Raw genomic sequence first — 22385 nt, 5'->3', positions numbered from 1 at the left:
TTTTTCTCACAGATGCTGCCCAATCTGCTAAATATTTACTGCATTTTCTGTTTATGCAGGTATTTGTGATTTACAAAAGAATTGTGTACCTTGTAAGTAAAACATTTAAAGTGAAATTTCAAGCTTTGTAAAGGCTGGTTAAATGCATCATGAATATTTCGATGCATTGTATTTTTTAACTGGAGAGTGGCATAATATTATAGGAAGTAGATTTCTAAATCCAGGACAAGTGCCCTAAAGACCTGATGGATGTACAGTGTAAATGTTTGTTAGAATGTGTGTAAATCAAATAATTCTTTGACGCACAATAGCGGGACCGAGTGCTGCGGAAACACAAAACAAATTAAAGCTGGGAGTGAAGTTTTACCTTCTGTAAAACTTACATTAATTTTTTTATTTTTTTATTTCTGACATTCAGTTACATTTTAGAAATTAAAAATAAAGTAAAACTTTATAAAGTTTAATTTAAAAAGTTGATAAGCACAGCATTTAAGATCAATCTAGAAACAGGTGTTGGAATCTGGAACAAAACACAATTCTGGAAAAACTCAGCAGGTCTGTGGTGGCGACGTTTTGGGTCTAGGTCCTGCATCAGGACCCATACCTTTTGCCCTTCACAGATGCTGCTTGAACTTTTGAATTCATCCAGCAATATTTTAAGAAACATTTACTTCTCCATTGTCTCCATTAGGTTCATTATTGTCATGTTTTCCGAGGTACAATGAAAAGCCTTGTTTCGCATGCTGTCCAAACAGATCAGTTATATAGTTTATACAAATACAAGTAAGTTATACTCCAGTACAATAGAGCAATGGGGAAATTACAGACTTCCGTACAAATTACACATTAGATTCTGGTAAAGGTCTCAAGGAGTGATTTCCTCAGCATTATGCTGAGGAATCTGAATAGGATTGGGCCAACCAGTGGAGTCCATTTGAAATCCCACATCAAGCAAATTTCGGACTGAACATGTGTTCTGGACCTAACTTCTGCATTTCATAAATAGAAAAGACTAGATTGCCAGCCATAGGGTAAAATGATTTGACCCCTTTTTATTCTGATGCACCATGGCGTAAAGGCTAGGCCCAACCTGCCTTCCCTCTCTTCTATCACTTTTCCATGAAACAGCGTACGTGATGTTTTCCCTCACAGATGTTGCTTGGCCTGTTGACTTCACCTAGCAATATTTTAAGGAACATTTGCTTCTTTTTTTTAACCTCTTTATTTCCCACCATCCTGGTACCCATACAGTTCTTCCAGGCAAAACAAAATGATCCACTTGTACTAATTCCAATCTAGGATGCTGCATTCCTTATTCACAATGTGGATTCCTCTACATTGAAGAAAGCAAATCCAGATTAGCAATCACTTTGAGTTCAGTCCTCAGGAATTGCTCTCAGCTGCTTGTTTCATAGAAAATAGAACAGTGCAGCACAGAAATAGGCTGGTCAGTTCACAATGTCTGTGGTCCACACCTACGCCAATTTAAACTGCACATCGGCCTACAACTGGTCTATATCCCTCCATTCCCTGCCTGCTTATGTGTCTGTCTAAATACCTCTCCTGTCGCTTTATTTCTCCATCCGAATCCCGCAATGACCTATCAGTGGCCTCCTGCGCTTTTTTAACCAGATAAATGTAAATTTGAAGAATGGCACCTCATCATTGTCTAAACATGTGGAGCTAATTTTTAAATGGACTCGTTAACCTGCATAAAAATCTATGCATAAAGTGGAAAGGTAACTACACCAAATGTTTTCTGAAGTTTGAATGAATTTTAAACCATTATTAATACAAAGCAAATGAAATAATATCAGCAGATATTTATGTGGATACTACAAAAAATCCACAATTGATTCATTGGCGTAGGAAAGAACTGCATATACTGGTTTAAATCAAAGGTAGACACAAAATGCTGGAGTAAAGCAGGACTGGCAGCATTTCTGGAGAGATGCTGCCTGTCCCGCTGAGTTACTCCAGCATTTTGTGTCTACCTATTGATTCTTTGGCATTGGCTGCTCTGTTATATAAGCACCAAAAAGAAAGGTTGAGCACAGAAACATAGTGATCTGTCTGTCATTTATAACATTTTAACCTTTAATGATTTTCCTGTAAATAGACTTACAAAGAGTATTTTTTAAATATAATATAATGGTAAATTACATATGGTAGATTACATGGAAACGGTGGACAACTCTGGAAAATGTTGTGGTTCTTTGAAGGCCTGTGGCCCTTCATTCAAGAAATAGCTCTAGAATATAAGAAAATAACTGCAGATGCTGGTACAAATCGATTTATTCACAAAATGCTGGAGTAACTCAGCTGGAGTAACTCAGCAGGTCAGGCAGCATCTCGGGAGAGAAGGAATGGGTGACGTTTCGGGTCGAGACCCTTCTTCAGCTCTAGAATATGATATACAATCAATTTAACCAGGGGAAAGTACACTCTTTATATTTGAACTTTGTGCTCGTTGAGGAAGAATGGAGGAACGTAGTGTGATATTTATTTGTACAGAGCAATTCAGTAGTCCAGTTTGCCATGATAGAAACTCATCAGATTAAGTTGTTGTAGAGTTGCTGCCTTACAGCGCCAGAGACCCGGGCTCGATCCTGACTACGGGTGCTGTCTGTTCGGAGTTTGTACGTTCTCCCCGTGACTTGCGTGGGTTTTCTCTGGGATCTCCAGTTTCCTCCCACACTCCAAAGACGTACAGGTTTGAAGGTTAATTGGTTTGGTAAAATTATAAAATTGTCCCCAGTGTGTGCAGGATAGCGTTAGTGTGTGCGGATTGCTGGTCGGAGTGGACTCGGTGAGCTGAAGTGCCTGTTTCCACGCTGTATCTCTGAACTAAACTAACATTGCAACTGCCTGGAGTCCCCTCCTTAAGAGTGGTGGTCCCAGCTCAAAATGATCTGGTAAATCACAGTTCCTTGAACTCAACTTCAAGAGTATGTCTTGGCCTCAACATATCAATAAGAAATCCTACGGAATGGAAGCCATTCTTTCTATATCATAAAAAAACAATTCTGTGGACTTAAAAAGGAGTTTTATGGTTTGTTAATGCCTATTGGTATTTGGATCAATATTTGTATTAGGTCCATTTTGCATAAAGCCAATACTTTCATAATTAAGCCAGGATGTTTTTTTCTTATATGTGAAATTTAAAATACATTTATTAGATAGTTATGAACTTAATCATCCCAAATTTACGTTAACCTGTTAACGTCCTCATGTTTTCTCTCTTCTGTATAGATTTCATCAATAACAGAAGAAATGTAGAAATTCAGTTGGGAGACTTCCTTGTTTTTTTGCGTCGTGTTATCTCCTTCAGAAGCCTGCAGAACAATATGGTTTCTGTGAAATGGATTGACCCAATTTTATTGATAGCTTCGGGAATGAATACATCAGGTGAGATGGTGAAATTATCCTAATAATTATATCATGCTTTTAATCTTGGGAACTATCACCCTGTTTTCTCCAAAAGCTTTATACATTTGTATCAAATTTTACCAGAACATCTTTGAATTTCCTCAATTTGATTTTTGTAATCTGCCATGGTACTAAAGCCATCACCTAGTTAACATTGTTAACAGCATCCTGGCAAATAATTGTGACAAGGTAATCCATTCCATGTTTTCCTTCTCGACCTTCAACCTTTGACACAGTTGATCATGCCATCCTTCTCAAGTGTTGTTCTGCTACCATCCAGCTAGATAGATTCCTTGCTCGGCTTTACCTCATCCATTGTTGCTAGAGAATTACTCTACAGTGTACTCCAATCTTTAGGCTTAATAGTTCCTTCTGGTGTTCTGAAGGATGCACAGTGGCACCACTGGTTGAGCCGCTGCCTCACAGCGCCAGAGACTCTGGTTCAATCCTGACCTCGGATAATGTCCGTGTGGAGTTTGCATGTTCGATCTGTGAACATGCATGTTCTCAATGTTCCCAATGTTGGGCGAGTCCAGAACGAGGGGCCACAGTCTTAGAATAAAGCGGAGGCCATTTAAAACTGAGGTGAGAAGAAACTTTTCACCCAGAGAGTTGTGAATTTGTGGAATTCTCTGCCACAGAGGGCAGTGGAAGCCAAATCACTTGATGGATTTAAGAGAGAGTTAGATACAACTCTAGGGGCTAGTGGAATCAAGGGATATGGGGAGAAGGCAGGCACGGGTTATTGATTGTGGACGATCAGCCATGATCACAATGAATGGCGGTGCTGGCTCAAGGGACCGAATGGCCTCCTCGTGCACCTATTTTCTATGTTTCTATGAACGCGTGGGTTTTCTCCCACATCCCAAAGATGTATGTTTGTAGGTTAATTGCCCTCTGTAAATGGTCCTGAGTGCGTGGGGATTGGATGAGAAAATGGGATAACATCAAATTAGTGTGAATGGGTGATCGGTGGTCGGCATGGTCTTGGTTGGCCAAAGGACCTGTTTCAATGCTCTCTCTAAAACTAAAGCTGTGCAAAAATGTTATTTTTTTACATGCAAACTAGTGCATCCAACTCTGTCTTGCCACAAGGTAGACACAAAATGTTGGAGTAACTTCTTTTGATCCATCCACCGTCTTCCTAATTTGTTTTGTGTAAGAAGGAACTGCAGATGTTGGTTTAAACCGAAGATCGACACAAAAAGCTGGAGTAACTCAGCAGGACAGGCAGCATCTCTGGAGAGAAGGAATGGGTGACGTTTCAGGTCGAGACCTTTCAGACTGGTTAGGGATAAGGGAAACGAGAGATATAGATGGTGATGTGGAGAGATAAAGAACAATGAATGAAAGATATGCAAAAAAGTAACGATAATAAAGGAAACAGGCCATTGTAAGCTGTTTGAAGGGTGAAAATGAGAAGCTAATGCAACTTGGGTGGGGGAGGAATAGAGAGAGGGAATGCCGGGGCTACCTGAAGTGAGAGAAATCAATATTCATGCCACTGGGCTGTAAGCTGCTCAAGTGAGATATGAGATGCTGTTCCTGCAATTTGTGTTTAGCCTCACTGACAATGGAGGAGACCGAGGACAGAAAGGTCTGTAGGAATGGGAAGGAGAATTAAAGTGTCCAGCAACAGGGAGATTAGATTGCTTCATGCGGGCTGAGCGAAGGTGTTCCGCGAAACGATCGCCCAGTCTGCATTTGGTCTCGCCGATGTACAAGAGTCCACATTTTGAACAACGGATACAGTAGATGAGGTTGGAGGAGGTGCAAGTGAACCGCTGCCTAACCTGAAGGGACTGTCAGGTTCCCTGGACAGAGTATAGGAGGAGGTATAGGTGGTTTGGGTGGGAAGGGATGAATTTATCCAGGGAGTTGCGGAGGAAACGGTCTCTGCGGAAAGGGGAAAATGTGGCTAGTGGTGGGATCTTGTTGGAGGTTGCGGAAATTTTGGAGGATTATGTGTTGTATGCGATAGCTGATGAGGTGGAAGGTAAGGATTAGGAGGACTCTGTTTCTGTTGCGACTGGGGGAGGGGGAGCAAGGGCGGAGCTGCGGGGTACCAAGGAGAGACAAGTGAGGGCCTCATCAATGATGGGAGAGGGGAACCCCCGTTCTCTAAAGAATGGGGACATCTCGGATGTTCTAGTATGGAACACCTCATCTTGGGCACAGTTGCGGTGTAGATGGAGGAATTGGGAGTAGGGGATAGAGTATTTGCAGGAAACAGGGTGGGAAGAAGTGTAGTCGAGATAGTTGTGGGAGTCAGTGGGTTTGTAATAGACGTCAGTTAATAGCCAATTTCTTGTGATGGAGACTGAGATCGAGAAATGGGAGAGAGGTGTCGGAGATGGTCCAAGTAAATTTCAGTGCAGGATGAAAATTGGTTGTGAAGTTGAAGAAGTCCATGAGTTCTGTACGGGTCCAGGAGGTAGCACCGATGCAGTCATCAATGGAACGGAGATAGGGCTAGTGTACGCCTGGAATAGGGATTGTTCAACATACTTTGAAACACTTCCCACTGGAAGGGGACTCCAGACTGTCAAAGCAGCTACAGCCAGAAATAAAAACAGCTTTTTTCCACGAGTAGTAGTTCTACTCAATAACCAAAGTCTGTAGTCTCTTTTTTGCTCTGGGTTATTTTCACCCACATGTTTGGACCGTAATTTTGTATCCTTATTGTTTTGATGTTTTTATGCTTTATTCTTAATTGTTAACTGTATGTTTGTGAGCGGAGCACCAAGGCACATTCATTGTATATGCACATACTTGGCCAATACACTTATTCATAAACTTATTCATTCATTCATCCATACCCTACAAAGAGGCAGGCATAGCTGGGGCCCATGCGGGTGCCCATATCTACGCCTTGGACTTGAAGTGGGAGGAGTCAAAGGAGAAGTTGTTGAAGGTGAGGACCAGCTCTGCTAGGCTGAGTCGAGTGTTTGTTGAGGGAAATTGGATGGTTCTGTGGTCGAGGAAGAAACTGAGGGTTTTAAGCCCTTCCTGGTGGGGGATGGAGGTGTTGATGATTGAACGTCCGTAGTAAAGAAGAGGGAGTGGGGGCTCGTAAAGCGGAAGTCATTAAAGAGACGAAGGGCATGTGAGGTGTCTTGGACATAGGTCGGGAGAGTTTGGACCGGGGAGGGTAGGATGGTCGAGGTACGTGGAAATAATTTCCGTGGGACAGGAGCAGGCAGAAACAATGGGTCTGCCAGGGCTGTTGTGTTTGTGGATTTTGGGGAGAAGGCAAAAACGGGCTGTGCAGGGCTGGGAAATGATAAGGTTGGAGGCTGTGGAAGGCAGACAGCCAGGAGTGATGAAATCGGCAATGGTGCTTGACATTAAGGCCCTCTCCCACCCAAGTCGCACTAGTTTCGCATTTTCACCCTACAAACAGCTTACAATGGACCTGTTTCCTTTATCATCGTTATTGTTTTGCATATTTTTCATTCATTGCTCTTCATCTCTCCACATTACTGTCTATATCTCGTTTCCCTTATCCCTAACCAGTCTGAAGAAGTGTCCCATTCCTTCTCTCCAGAGATGCTGCCTGTCTCGCTGAGTTTCTATCTTTTTGTGTCTATCTTCCTAATTTGTTTTGTTGGGTGTATAGTTCTGATTTAGAAAAAAAATTATACTACAAAATATTAGGAAGACAGATGCTATTGCATCGCAAGCTCTATTCCCTAGACCTGGGGTTTATCCCTCTCCTCAGCAGTTGTTTGAAACTAAACAAGATTGATTCCAATCTTAGTTTCTTCTGATACAGCCCCATTCAATCATCACTCCAAGTAGAAACAAGGAACTGCAGATGCTAGTTTATACCAAAGATAGACACAAAGTGCTGGAGTAACTGTGGGTCAGGCAACATCTCTGGAGAAAAAGGATGGGTGACGTTTCGGATTTATGCACACTGGCATATAGTTCCTGAGTCATTAATTCCGTAATATTAAATTATAATTTTTCTTATATACTTGCATGGCCTTTCCTACCCTTCCTGCAGCCTAATAATGTTCCAAGATTTATGCTCTCCTAGTTCTTGCCGTTCATTCGTTCAGAATTTAATTGCTCCAATATTGGTATGAATGCCTTCAGCTGTTATGGTCTGAAGTTTAGGAATACCCTTTCGATACGTCTATCAACTCTCTTCGAATCTACCTATTCGTTGAGCTGGTTATCTGCCCATATCTCCTTATAGCTCATCATGTTTTGTTTGGTAATTCTCTGAAGAGATGCCTTGTCACATTTTGCTTTTAAAAACTGCTTAGCATACAAGTTGCTATTCTATTTGTACAACAATCAATGTTTCTAAAGTAATGCTGCAAATACAGGTAAATTGTTCATATACTCATATTCTCCGTTTATTAGATGAAATGAATATTTCATTATAATGTAAAACATTTTTTCTAAGGGAAGTAGTGAAATGATCTTTAAAACCTATTTTTTGATCTGGTATGTGATATTAATTGATTTTGTATTGTGTGAGTTCATAGAATCATAGAAATCTACTGCGTAGCAACGGGCCCTAACAGCCCACTGAGTAACTTGCTGCTTTAGTGGTTTAATTTAAACTCGTGCCATATTACATATTACCCTTGATAGATTAGTACACAATTTAAACGTTCATAATTCTGAGATTTCTCATATACCACATTATTTATGATTTCCTTAATGTGTTGATAAGCAGTAATGAACTTTGCACAATAATTTTATTCTCCAGGTGCTCCACTTATACATAACTTACGCACCAAGTTATTAGCATTGCATATTTTGGAGTCTCTGTTGCCTGCCTGTTTGGAGCCAAACCAAATTAAGGAGGTAAGATTTTTTACTACACTTAAACATTCATGAATTTTCAGAGAAAAAAATAGCAAATTTCAGTATGATCCCAGAGCATGCTTCCCTGATTTAAAATCGCAGTCCTGATTAAGGAATCGGGGGTTATTGCAGCAATGAGGAATACAATCTTGGAAAGCTCTTCAAATGAGGCCACAGCACTGAAGCTTAGGTAGGAAATAGGGCAATCATTTTGCAGGAGATATATACTACAGGCCTCTTAACAGTCAGCAAGGGAAAGAAGAGCTGCCTTACAACGCCAGAAACCCGGGTTCGATCCTGACGGCAGGTGCTGTCTGCAATGTGTTTGTACGTTCTCCCTATGACCTGCATGGGTTTTCTCCAGGAGCTCCGGTATCCTCCCACACTCCAAAGATGTAAAAGTTTGCAGGTAAAATTAGTAAAATTGTAAATTGCCCTTAGTGTGTGTAGAATAGTGTTAATGTGCAGGGATTGCTGGTCGGCGCGGACTCAGTGGGCTGAAGGGCCTGTTTCCGCAATGTATCTCTAAACTAAATTGTAGGGAGATGTAAGAATGACAGGACCATAGTGGTCGGGGATTTTGGGGAATTTCAACTTCCCCAGTATTATCTGGAATCACAAGTGTGAAAATTGCAGAGAGAATGACCTGATCATAGGGAATTTGGCAAGGCATAATCGGGCTGAATTTTATGTCCTCTGGTCCTCGATTTCCCAACTCTGGGCAAAAAACTCTGTGCATCTACCCGATCTATTCCTCTCATGATTTTGTATACTTCTATAAGATCTCCCCTCATCCGCCTGCGCTCCATGGAATAGGGACTCAGCCTACTCAACCTCTCCCTATAGCTCACACCCTCTAGTCCGGGCAACATCCTTGTAAATCTTTTTGCAGAGAGAATGACCTGATCATAGGGAATTTTCTTTCAAGCTTGCCAATATCTTTCCTATAACATCGTGCCCAGAACTGAACACACTATTCTAAATGCGGTCTCACTAATGTCTTATACAACTGCAACATAACCTCCCAACTTTTATACTCAATATTCTAGCTGATGAAGGCCAAAGTGCCAAAAACCTTTTTGACCACCTTATCACAACCTTCAAGGTACCATGCACCTGTACTCCTAGATCTCTCTGCTCTTCAACACTACCCAGAGGCCTACCATTTACTGTGTTCAATGTTCCAAAATGCAACACTTCACACTTTTGTGTATTAAATTCCATCAACCATTCCTCTGCCCCCTGGCCGACCGATCCAGATCCTACTGCAATCTTTCACAACCATCTTCACTATCTGCAAAACCACTAACTTTTGTATCATCAACAAACTTGCTAATCTTGCCCTGTGAAGAGGCACAACATTTGTCACCCTCCAGTGTTCCGACACCTCGCCTGTATTTAAGTGCGATTCGTAAATTTCAACCAGGGATCCCACAATTTCCTCTCTAATTTCTGGCAATGTCATCGGATATATCTGATCAGGCCCTGAAGATTTGTCTAACTTCAAACACGACAGTACCTTCAGTACTTCTTCGACAGTAGCCCTGACAGCTCTCAAGACAATCCAATGACTGCTCCAATTCTCTCCATCCTACTGTCTTTCTCCTTGGTAAATACAGAGGAGAAAATTTTATTTAGTACCTTTCCCATCTCCTGTGGCTCCACACAGAGGTGTCTGTTTTGATTCCTGAGAGATCCCACTCTCTCACTAGTTACCCTTTTCCCTCTTATGGATTTATAAAATCTTTTGGGATTGTTCTTAATGCTACCAGCCAGAGCTATCTCCTGGCCCCTTTTTGCCCTTCTGATTTCCTTTATTAGTTTACTCCTTAGTTCCTGAAACTCCTCCAGGGATGCACTTGATCCCAGCTGCCTATACCTGTCCCATGCATCCTTTTTTTTACTAATGTCTCAATTTCCCTCATCAGCCAAGCTTCCTTACGTTTGCCTGCTTTGCCCTTCACTCTAACAGGGACGTACACATCCTGAGCTTTCTTCAGTACACTTTTAAAAGCATCCCACTTGGCTGATGTTTCTTTCCCCTCAAATAACCTGCTGCAGTCAACTTGAGCGAGACCTTCTCTCATTCCCTCAAAGTTGGCCTTATCCCAGTTGAGCATTTTAACATGTGGACCCTCTCCGTCCCTATCCATAACTGTCTTAAACCTAATCGAACTGTGGTCACTGGTCCCAAAAGGCTCCTCCACACACACTTCATTAACTTGCCCTTCCCAATTTCCCAATACTCGATCCAGCTTTGCCCTCTCATGTGTTGGGGCCTCCACATATTGCCGAAGAAAACACTGCTGAACACTTTTGAGGAATTGCTCCCCAACTAAACTCTTCACGCTATGATTTTCCCAGTATATATTGGGAAAGTTAAAATCCCCTACTACAACAACCTTATTTGAGCTGCAGCTGTCTGCAATCTCCCGGGACATTTGTTCTTCTAATTCCCCTTGAATATTCGAGGGTCTGTAGTACACCCTCAACAAGGTGATCATCCCTTTCTTGTTCCTCAGCTCCACCCATAAAGCCTCACTACACGAACCATCTGTAATGTCACCTCTGAACACAGCCGTGACATCCTCCTTAACCAACAATGCAACCCCCCCCCCCCCTCCTCTTTTTCCCTCACCCCTGTCTCTCCTGAATCTCCTGTACCCCGGAGCATGGAGCTGCCAGTCCTGCCCATCCCTTAATCAGGTTTCAGTTATGACTCCATCACTCGTACCTATCCATGCCCTAAGCTCACCTGCCTTACCCGTCAGGCCCCCTGCATTAAACAATTGTGTTTTTTCCACATAGATACCGTATAAGCAAATTTTGTTCTCTATCTCAAACTTTTGGGGAGTGATTTGTGAATTCTGGAAGGGAAAATGTATGTAATGCATGCAGCCGGGAGTCACCTTCAGATGAGAGACACCCACCAAGTCACCTACAGATCTAATTTGTATTCACTGAGAAAAGGGAGAGTTCAAAGCAATGAAAGGGGTGGGGAACGTCTAGGATGTCATCACTAAAAAAGGTAGAGATATTTAGTGTTTAAATTTCCAGGATCTGTTGAGATGTATCCAGGCTGCTAAAGAAGTCAAGAGAAGAGATTGCTGGGGTTCTGACAGTGAAAAATCTTCCCTGTCCTGGTCATCACTCAGATCAGCTTCCAGTTCTTTCAGAAAGGAGATGAGGAGGAATTTCTCATCTTTTTGTTAGTTTGTACCGAGGGTGGTGAATCTGTGGAATTCTTCGCCACAGAAGGCTGTGGAGGCAAAGTCAGTGGATATATTTAAGGCAGAGATGGATTCTTGATTAGTACGGGTGTCAGGTTATGGGGAGAAGGCAGGAGAATGGGGTTAGGAAGGAGAGATTTATCAGCCATGATTGAACGGCAGAGTAGACTTGATGGGTTGAATGGCCTAATTCTACTCCTATCTCTTGTGATCTTATGATCTTAAATTAATCTGATAAGGCAGCTCTTGCGCTATGTGTAGATGAACTGCTTCTGAATATCAAGTGTTACTTTCTCCACTGCGGTTCAGAGGCATCAAGTGTATTCATCCTTGTTAGTTCTTAAAATGGCAGAATTTTGATCATCTAAGATTTAATTTGTTATCTGTGTAGTCCATGTGGCGTAAGGAGTTGAAGCTTCCTTTTACATTTTGAAACTCCTATTGATCTACTTGTGAATCTAAGGATGGTGAGGATCAGAAAACTTCAAATCCATCTGTAGGAGCCTTTTGTGTTTATTAGCTATTTTAGCATATTATGTTATTTTGTATCCTGTTGTATTTCTTGTGGATGCTTGGGGGTTGTCATGAGATGAGTACTGGGCTTACATATGTGGTCATTATGGACATATATGGACTGGGAGGAGCCAGATGAGGAGTTAGAATATGAATATAATTTAGAATTCGCTGACGTAATGCTTCAGATACGAAGGAGCGACGGTGAGATATTAAGTTCTTACCAGAAGTTATACGATGGGGGATATACTAATCTGTATTGCTACTTCAATAAACAACTAACTAAACTGAAACGTTGTGAAGATCTCGCTGTTGTTTTGCGTCAAGAAATATCACTCCACTCCTTCGTCAACAGTAAGCTGAAGGACTTTATTGGGAAGAACTGAAGTTGCCACTCTACCATCGCGATTGAGATTGCACCTCCTGGGCTGCCGTAGTTATCCATTTTTAGTCCCAATTACACTCCTTATTTATCCGTGGTCCTTGTCTGATTGCCACTCCTAACATGAGCAATAAAACCATTGGATAAAATGGGAACCATAAGTTTTATGAACAAGTACAAAAATAGGGGGAAAAATTGAAAGCTTACAAAGGGGAAAAGAAGTGGAAAAAAAGCCTGAAGGAAAGATTTGTCTTGACCTGAGACAGGTTGGTTAAACAAAATGCTAGTGCATTGAATTACCTTGTTTACGAGTTATTTCAAATTGAAATTAGAGATTTATGATTGGAAGTCATTCCTAAGATAAGTCGCAAAGTGAAGTTGTTTTGAATATAGATTATATTTGTGGCTGTTCTAGATTTTTTTAAGTTTTCTGCTATTTCCAACAATTTACCATGACTAAATAAAAATCCTAACTAAATTATATTACTAATCAAGTCTCTTATTTCAGACTTTGGAAGGACTCTTCAATTCGCTTTCTGCTTATATGTGGGACATGCCACTCGCTTTAAGCAAACTGGAAAAAGTAGAGAAATCAATTGAGGTAAGGCAGAAATATTTTCTGAAGAGTAAAAGTAGCTGAATTTTATAGCGCACAGTTTTGATAAACATTACATGAAATAAAAAGATGCTATAATCGATACACATATTAATTCACTAGGCAGGTAAATTATCTCAATTGCACATAGCATGTTTCCACATCTCTATTTTTTTCCATTCAACTATCTTGAAAGTTGATGTAGATTCTGCCTCAATCAATCAATCAATTTACTCTGGAAGTAAATTTGACCACCTCATATGTATATAGATATTTGTTCCAAATCTCTATATTTAATCAGAATTTCTTACCATTGTTCTAGAGACTTTATCTGCTAAAAAATATATGCTCTCATCTAGCCTATTTCATCCATCCATAATTGCAAAATGCATATCTAGAATCTTTGCTATTCTTTTTTTAAAGAATGCATTTTCATCCGTTGTATATATTAATATTTTTTTTACCTTTGCAAGCAAACGTCCAGCGCTCCACAGTTCTCTCACTGTCTTTAAGGTTCTACATTTGCTAATATGATGACTGATCATATATTCAATTTAGATTTTTTTTGTCAAAGAAAGGAACATATTTTTACTTTTCTCTGAGTTGGTTTACTACAGTTAAAATAATGAAAATCAAATAAGGGAGATACATTCAGCTGTGAATATTTAGCTTTTAAGCTTGCACCTGTAGGTTTGGTGCTATAGAGTGGAGTTTACAAATGCTGCACATCCTTCCCTTCTAAAAAAATGTATTTAAAATTTGTTATCACAAAATGCTGGAGTAACTCAGCAGGTCAGACAGCATCTAGGAGAGAGGGAATGGGTGACGTCTAAGTCTGAAGAAGGGTCTCGACCCGAAACGTCACCCATTCCCTCTCTCCTAGATGCTGCCTGACCTGCTGAGTTACTCCAGCATTTTGTGATAACTTCCATTTGTACCAGCATCTGCAGTTATTTTCCTATTTAAAATTTAATCTCCTTTTGAATTTGCATCACATTCACCAATCTTCCTATTGGCAAATCAACTTTGAAACCTAAATTTATAATAAAGGTTTAAGTAATCCTTTAAAGCAGAAGATACTCAAACCAGTTTTGAGACGTGATTTTTCAACGCTTTAGAAAACTATAACGACACCAGAGAAATTAAAAAATAATACTAGAACATAATTTTCCTTCAATATTACTTTCTCGGTTTTGTTTCAAACGCAGGATAAAGAGTGCGACAACATACCCATTAAAGAGTTTTCCTTTGATCCAGAAAAAATGGTTTGCTGTGTAATGGAAGCGGGAAATGTTTTATCTCATGGTATGGGAGGCAAAGGATATGGCTTAGCATCAACAGCCATGACATCTGGATGTTTTCAGTGGAAGGCAAGTGTGTAATGTAATCAAATAATAGAGATCAGACAATAATGAAGTCATCGGTTGTATTTGTATTCAGTCTTACTTTTGTATTCATATATCATTGAAAGTATTTGCTCCCAATTCAGCATGTTATTTTCCATCAATAGACTGAGGATGTGATCTAACATTAATAATGAAATTGCACATTTCTAATTATATAAATTTTAAAAATAATTGGAATGTTTAATTATTTCTATAATCTTCAATATATATTGAAGACTACCAGTTGCTACATAATGGTAAAACTGGTAGAGTGTTGCCTCACAGCATGAGTGACCCGAGTTTGATCATGACCTCGGGTGCTATGTGGAATTTGTACGTTCTCCGTGCATGACCTCATGGGTTTTCTCCGGGCGCTTTGGTTTCCTCCTACATTCCAAAGACTTGAGAGTGTACAGGTTAATTGACCTCTATGAATTGCCCCTCGTGTGCGGGAAGTGGATGAGAAAGTGGAATAACGTAGAACTAGTATGAACAATTAATTGATCAATGGTCAGTGTGGACCCTAAGGGCTGAAAGGCCTGTTTCCATGCTGTATCTCTAAACTAAAAAAAATTAAAACATATCTGCATTTGCTTTGTAAGGTGATATAGGAACAAGATTAAGCCATTTGGTCCCTTGAGTCCATTGTACTATATGACTGATGCTTGTTTTCATTTTTTCTTTCTGACTTAATTCCCAATTTCTTTTGGAGCCCAAAAATATTTTGAACTCTTGCTTTTAATATATTCACAAACCCCAGAATGCAGGCATTTCTTCCTACCCAAGTCACAAATAGCTATCCTCTTATCCTGAAACCACGCCACTAGATCTAGGTGCAACAGACTGGGAAATAGCCTCTGTACATTACCCTGTCAATCCCCCTGCAGAACCTTTATTTCATATAAACAAGTATTTTTTGTTTGATAACATTCTTGAAGTGTGCAAGGTGTTTTTTCCATATTGTCCTACATGAGTAGAAATTATTTTAGTTACTGTGGTGGCAATAATCTTTGTGATATCATTCAAATAATATCATGCCAATCTGCTTTTGTCCTTTCGCTAATATTCTACTAATGCTAATACCCCATTACATGCAATATACATTACATGCTCTTTATGCAGCACCTTCTTCAATATCTTTTGAAAATCCAAGCATACTAGATTGGATTGACCTCCAGTTATGATCCATACATCCATCCTTGCCCCGACATATGAAAAAGCTCCTGAGTTGCATTTTTCCATTTACTGACTTTTAAAAGTTGAAGATAAGCACGGGAACCAAAATAGTAATGCTTTGCCTCACACAATGTAATTAGAGTCGGGAGGCCAGACCAGAACAATCCCTACACGTGATACAGCTGAAAGATCCTGTGGCAGCCCTCAAGTTGTCCACTTATAAGGAGCTGTTGAAGTTTTTGAATGCCCTTTGTTCATCGCCATGTAGCTGCCATGTCTCTGAACATCCTTATTGAACACTGCAGTCTTCAACAGCAACATTTAAAAACTCTGGTTCTTCACCACCTTCTCGAGTGATTAGGGATGAACATTAAAGGCTAATCTTGCTGTCACACCCATAACTCATGAATGAATTGAAAACAATTTACTTGCCTTCTGAACTACTTTTGCCAAGATGATTTGACCAGTTTATATAAATTACAGTTTGGATGTTCTTAAATAATACTGTTCAATAGTATAGCTGATTAGACATCCATAAACCACCCACCTTCTGTTCTCATTCATTTGTATGCAGTTTTACGTAACCAGGGAAAATAAGGGCAACGAAGGTACGTGTATCGGAGTCTCACGGTGGCCAGTCAGAGATTTCAATCATCGTACAACATCAGATATGTGGCTTTACAGAGCTTATAGTGGAAACCTCTATCACAATGGGGAACAAAGCTGTAGTCTACCTAGCTACACCCAAGGAGATTGTATAACTTGTGTTCTGGATGTGGAAGCCAAAGCGATTTCTTTTGGAAAGAATGATGAGGTAAGATTGTTTGTAAAGATTACATGAAAAGGTTACAAATATAATTAGCTTTTGCATGCAATATTTTTGCACTGATGCACAAAATGCAACATGGCACAATTTGAGCAGAGTATATATTTTTTAATGTTCCTCTTCTAATTGCTAATAGCTTGATTTACACTGAAATTATTTTTATAAAGGTTTAAATACAAAACTATGCTTCATGATAATTATATATTTCATAATTTTTAGTCTGTGGTGAAGGTATTTGGCATGCTTGCCTTCATCGTTCATGGTTAGGATGTCATGCTGCCACTGAACAAGACAATGGTGAGGCCATACTTGAAGTTTTGTGTGTGGTTTACCAAGCAAAATGATGCTTTTAGCTGGAAGGGCACAGAAAAGATTGACGGTGATGTTGCCGGGAGTGAAGAGTTTGATATATAAGGAGAGACTGGATAGCTCGGCTGTTTTTCCATGAGTGCAGGGGACTGACAGGTGAACAAACACAGGTATATGAAATCATCAAGGGCATTGCTAAGGTGAATGGCTGTCTTTTTCCCCCAAGGTAAGGAAATCTAAAACTAGAGGGCATAGGTGAGAAGGAATAAAATATAAAGGGAAGCTGAGCTACAACTTTTTCTACACAGAATGGTGGATATGTGGAACAAGCTGCCTGGGGAAGTAGTAGAGGTGGGTACGCTTACAATGTTTAAAAGACATTTGGACAGATACACAGATTGGTATTTGTTCATTATTCTTATGTTTATTTTTGTGATATGAACTAAGCTGAAAAGCTGTATTTGTGTGCCGTGCAGTCAAATCATACTGCACAGGAGTGCACTCAAGTCATGCACAAGTAATGTAGGTAGTGCAGAGAGAAAAATACGGAGTGGGGGAGATAGTGTTACAGCATTTACAGGGAAAGAGCAATTTCTTTTTTAAGTGCAAGGTCTACTATGAACTAAGTTGGAAGATTGGGACGACATCCTACTTTTGGGAAGACTGTTCAGTAGTCCCATAACAGTGGGAAAGACGGTGTTCCTAAATCTGGTGGTATGTACTTTCAAGCCTTCCTGAATCTGGTGATCTGTATCTCACATGCTCCCTTGTGAACGACTGGAGTAATTTTGTGTTTAGATGTTGTTTTTGCAAATGTAAGATTATTAATTGAATCTAAAATCATTTGCTAGTGTAAATTGAGAGTTTAGCCTTTGTAACAGTGATTAATCGTTCAGATTCACTGGAAGCAGGTGTGAAATAATAATGTTTTTTTTTAATTACCACATTTGAGGTGCAGAGCATGCTCAAAGAGGGTTTGTGCTAACAGGTTAATAACAAAGGTGTAGTTGGGTAGCCATAACCAAAGGAAATGAAGATATAAGATTATTCATTATATCTCCCTGGATGTGGTGTACATTTTTAAATCAATTTCTATTTATTTTGAATAAACTTATTTGACCAGTTTCTTTGTGAGCTAAAACAGCCAAGCACATCCATAGATTCATGATCCATAATGTGTTTGTTTGATTAGCCTGTTAAAGTTGCAATTAGGATAAGGTTGTTAATGTCTGTCTCTCATCACCAGTTCAGCATCTAGGAGAATGATCAACCTCAATGTTTATATTAGCAGGGATGGAAAAGGCACTTCAACTTGGATTTATTCCATTGACACAAGATGGGAAAGTCGTTCCTCTCTGGTCATATGAGTCATTAGTTCATAGGTTATAGGAGCAGCATTAGGCCATTTGGCCCATCAAGTCTACTCTGCCATACAATCATTGTTGATCTATCTTTCCCTCTCAACCCCATTCTCATGCCTTCTCCCCCTGACACCCCCGTACTAATCAAGAATCTATCAATCTCCGCCTTAAAAATATCCATTGACTTAGCTTCCACAGATTCACCACCCTCTGACTACTGAAATTCTTCCTCATCTCCATTCTGGAGGTACATCCTTGTATTCTGAGGCTATGGCCTCTGGTCCCAGACTCTCCCACTAGTGGGAACATCCTCTCCACATCCACTCTATCCAAACCTTTTGATGAACTTTTAAGGTACACTGTTCATTAATGGTAAAGATATTTTCTCTTGTTTGATTTAGGAACCAAAACTAGCCTTTGAAGATGTTGATGCAACTGAGTTGTATCCGTGTGTGATGTTTTATAGCAGTAATCCAGGAGAAAAGGTAACTGAATTATTTGTCTTGAATTTGAGTAATTTCACAATTGTAATGGTTCAAGTAACTTGAGGTCCTCTGAAAACACACATCCTTCATAAGATTATTGCATATATATTGTGACCTTAACAGAAGCATGAATTGTGAGCGATAACATCTTCGCTAAAAATGTAGGCTCCACACAGCGCTGTACATAATAACACTTGCCCAGTCCAAATGTTTCACAGTGACAGTGTGATTCTCATCAGCAAATTTAATTCTCATTTCAGATCTTAGAAACATAGAAAATAGGTGCAGGAGTAGGTCATTCGCTCCTTCAAGCCAGCACAGCCATTCAATATGATCATGGCTGATCATCCAAAACTAGTACCCCGTTCCTGCTTTCTCCCTACATCCCTTGATTCTGTTAGCCCTAAGAGCTATATCTAACTCTCTCTTGAAAATATCCAGTGAATTGGCCTCCACTGCCTTCTGTGGCAGAGAATTCCTAGATTCATAACTCTCTGGGTGAAAAAGTTTTTCCTCGTCTCAGTCCTGAATGGCCTACCCCTTATTTTTACATGTGCCCCCTGGTTCTGGACTCCCTCAACGTGGGGAACATTTTTCCTGCATCTAGCCTCTCCAATCCCTGAAGAATTTTATATGTTTCTATAAGATTCCCCCTCATTCTTCTAAATTCCAGTGAATATAAGCCCAGTCGATCCATTCTTCAAATCTTCCGATAACATAGAAGAAGCCATTAAACTTTTTGAGTCTATTCCAGCTCAGAACAATGTCATTCTCCCACAACCCATTCTCTCACAATGGCCCATTACTATTTCCCTGTCTGCCCAATTCTCCACCAGCCTACAAAGTTAAGCTTAATTTACAGTATCCACATCAATCTACCAACCAATTTCTATAAACTAGGGTACTGGCCTAGAAATCAGTGCAACACTGTCAATGGCCTCAAGTGCTTCTGAGAGTGTATAGTACATTTTCAAAATTGAAAATATGCCATTAAGGACAAACGCCTTGTGTGGGAGTTCGGGGAAATGGAAAAAGGGTTGATGATCAGAGACCCAATCAGTGCCTTAGATTTTGTTGGCAAACAAAATAAATACCCAAAAGGTCAAGGTGATCTGTGAGGAGGATCGGGGCTGGGAGTGGAGTTCACAAGATGAATTGGTAACACGTAGAATATAGAACAGTACAACATGGGAACAAGCCCGTCAGCCCACAATGTCTGTGCTGAACATGATGCCAAGACCAACTCTTATCTGCCTGCACATAATACATATCCCTCAATTCTCTACACATCCATGTGCCCATCCAAAAGATTCTTAAATGTCACTATCGTATCTGTGTGGAAAGAAAAATAGTGAAAACAATTGGTGAAGGAATATGATGGCCATTAAATGTTAGAGGTTTGAGTATCTGATTAGATGGCGAGGGGGGAAATGGCGGGTTGAAGGGACATATTGACTTGGAGTGGTGGGGATGTAGTCCCTGAATGATCAAAGATTATTTGGAATAAGCCTTGCAGTCCAGTTCAGTGCTATGTTAATTACATGGTTATCCCGCAAATGACCACTTCTGCAACAACTGGATGTTATTTCCTTCGTGATGGTCCAAACAAGGTAGTACGTGGAAAACTCTTATCATCCATATGTGGCTGTGGCTTAAATTGTATCAGTCTTGCATGCATACAGTTGCAGAATTGTACAGCACAGAAGCTGGTCCTGTGGCCCAACATGTCTGTGCCGACCTTTTACATTAAACCTATTTGCCAACACTAAATCCTGGAAGTGCCCGGTCAAAGTTAGAGAGAGATGAGAAATAACTAAACTGTCATAATAAGGCCTGTACGCCTAATCTGATTTTTCCTGCTATTAGGAATGCAGCCAATTTACTGTATTTTCCATGAAAAGTCCTGAATTTTCCATTTCTTTCAGGTGGCACTTTGTGACATGCAAATGCGTGGAATGCCTCGAGACCTTCTACCTGGTGACCCATTTTGCAGTCCTCTTACGACTGCATTGTCAGAGGCAACTGTACAATTGATCCGAATATTACATAGCAATGACAACTGGATGTCTTCAATTAATCACCATATGCTTTGTCGGCTAGAGTTGATCGGTTCTATTATGAAAGAAGCAAAAATCTTGAAACTGAATAAAACTCGAAGTAAATATTCTATAAAGAAAAGCACTCTTGAGGAAAAGGAGTTGAGAGGCCAAGAAGAACACCTCTTAAAGGATGAAGATAAGGTCCAGTGTATCACAGAGTTAGCTGAACTACAGCTCAGAATGTTATGCAGAGAGGTGTGGCCTGTTCTGGCAGTTATTGGTGGAATAGACGGCGGACTCCGAGTTGGTGGTCAATGCTTGCACAAGCCTTCAGGTCGCAAAGCAACCCTTTTAGGAGTTACAAAAGCAGGTGGCACCTTTGCAAGACTACAATGGGAAGATGCAGACATTACCATCAGGTACAAATACCATATCGGTTTTTAAATAAATGTTATTGAATTTGAAATGTATTTTATACTCCCAAGAGATATATCAGGAAGCAGGCCACTCAGTTTTGCCATCTGTCAGAGAAAGATAGACTCTTAGTGGGATGTGGTAGTGGGGTGTTTGATGTCAGGTTGCAGTGGGTATTGAGGGAACAGGAGAGAGTAAAACTATAAATGTGAAAGTTTATGGACATTGTTTCTCATTCATTCGGAAATAAAAGCGGAATACGATGGAAATACTTAAAAAACTGAACACCTGTGAAGAGAAAAGCAAAATAAATGAGTTCCAATAATAGGTAATCAGCCTCAATCAATTGTATCTCTACTGTGCCTTGCCAGCAGCTTCTGACTTCGTTGATTTTATTCTTTATTGTTTGTCCAGTTTGCACATACAAATAGGAATTGCCTTCAGAAAGGAAATGATCTAATGTCCCTTTCTATTTTACTAAAATCACATTGTATAAAGTCCTGCGACAAATGAAATCTATGCAAAATTTGACAATTGGCCTTTTGCAGTGATATTCTTATGAGGATGTAACAAGTAAAATGGACAAGGGAGAGCCAGAGGATGTGGTGTACATGGACTTTCAGAAAGTCTTTGATAAGGTCCCACGCAGGAGATTAGTGGGCCAAATTACTGCACATGGTATTGGGGGTAGGGTATTGACATGGATAGAAAATTGGTTGGCAGACTGGAAACAAAGAGTAGGGATTAACGGATCCCTTTCAGAATGGCAGGCAGGGACTGGTGGGGTGCAGCAAGGCTCAGTGCTGAGACCACAGCTATTTACAATATACATTAATGATTTAGATGAAGGAATTAAAAGTAACATTAGCAAATTTGCAGATGGCACAAATCTGTGAACTGTGAAGAGGATGCTATGAGGATGCAGAGTGACTTGGACAGGTTGGATGAGTGGACAGACACATGGCAGATGTAGTATAATGTGGATAAATGTAAGGTTATCCACTTTGGAGGCAAGAACAGGAAAGCAGATTATTATCTGAATGGTGTCAGGTTAGGAAAAGAGGAAGTGCAACGAGACCTGGGTGTCCTGGTACATCAGTCACTGAAAGTAAGCATACAGGTACAACAGGCAATGAAGAAAGTTAATGGCATGTTGGCTTTCATAAAGAGAGGAGTTGAGTATAGGAGCAAAGAGGTCCTTCTGCAGTTGTACAGGGCCCAGGTGAGACCACACCTGGAGTATTGTGTGCAGTTTTGGTCTCCTAATTTGAGGAAGAACATTCCTGCTATTGGGGGAATGCCACAGAAGGCAATGGAGGCCGATTCATTGGATGCATTCAAAAGAGAGTTAGATAGAGCGCTTAGCGCTAGCGGGATCAAGGGGTTTGGGGAGAAAGCGGGAACGGGGTACTGATTG

General features: G+C 40.3%; 1 protein-coding gene across 3 annotated transcripts in view; it reads left to right on the top strand.

The window, feature by feature from the left end:
• Positions 1 to 22385, top strand: part of LOC144591940 (putative E3 ubiquitin-protein ligase HERC1) — a 209667-nt gene that overhangs the window by 93503 nt on the left and 93779 nt on the right. For all 3 annotated transcript variants that reach the window (XM_078395990.1, XM_078395980.1, XM_078395998.1), the window contains exons 31-37: positions 3253 to 3408; positions 8156 to 8253; positions 12887 to 12979; positions 14182 to 14343; positions 16109 to 16348; positions 18432 to 18515; positions 20441 to 20973. In XM_078395990.1, the coding sequence (XP_078252116.1) occupies positions 3253 to 3408; positions 8156 to 8253; positions 12887 to 12979; positions 14182 to 14343; positions 16109 to 16348; positions 18432 to 18515; positions 20441 to 20973 (1366 nt within the window). The remainder of the gene's footprint in view (positions 1 to 3252; positions 3409 to 8155; positions 8254 to 12886; positions 12980 to 14181; positions 14344 to 16108; positions 16349 to 18431; positions 18516 to 20440; positions 20974 to 22385) is intronic.

This window comes from Rhinoraja longicauda, chromosome 1, assembly GCF_053455715.1.
Source record: "Rhinoraja longicauda isolate Sanriku21f chromosome 1, sRhiLon1.1, whole genome shotgun sequence".
NCBI lineage: Eukaryota > Metazoa > Chordata > Chondrichthyes > Rajiformes > Arhynchobatidae > Rhinoraja > Rhinoraja longicauda.
The sequence above is the reverse complement of the archived record's forward strand: the minus strand, read 5'-3'. Positions and strand labels throughout refer to the sequence as shown.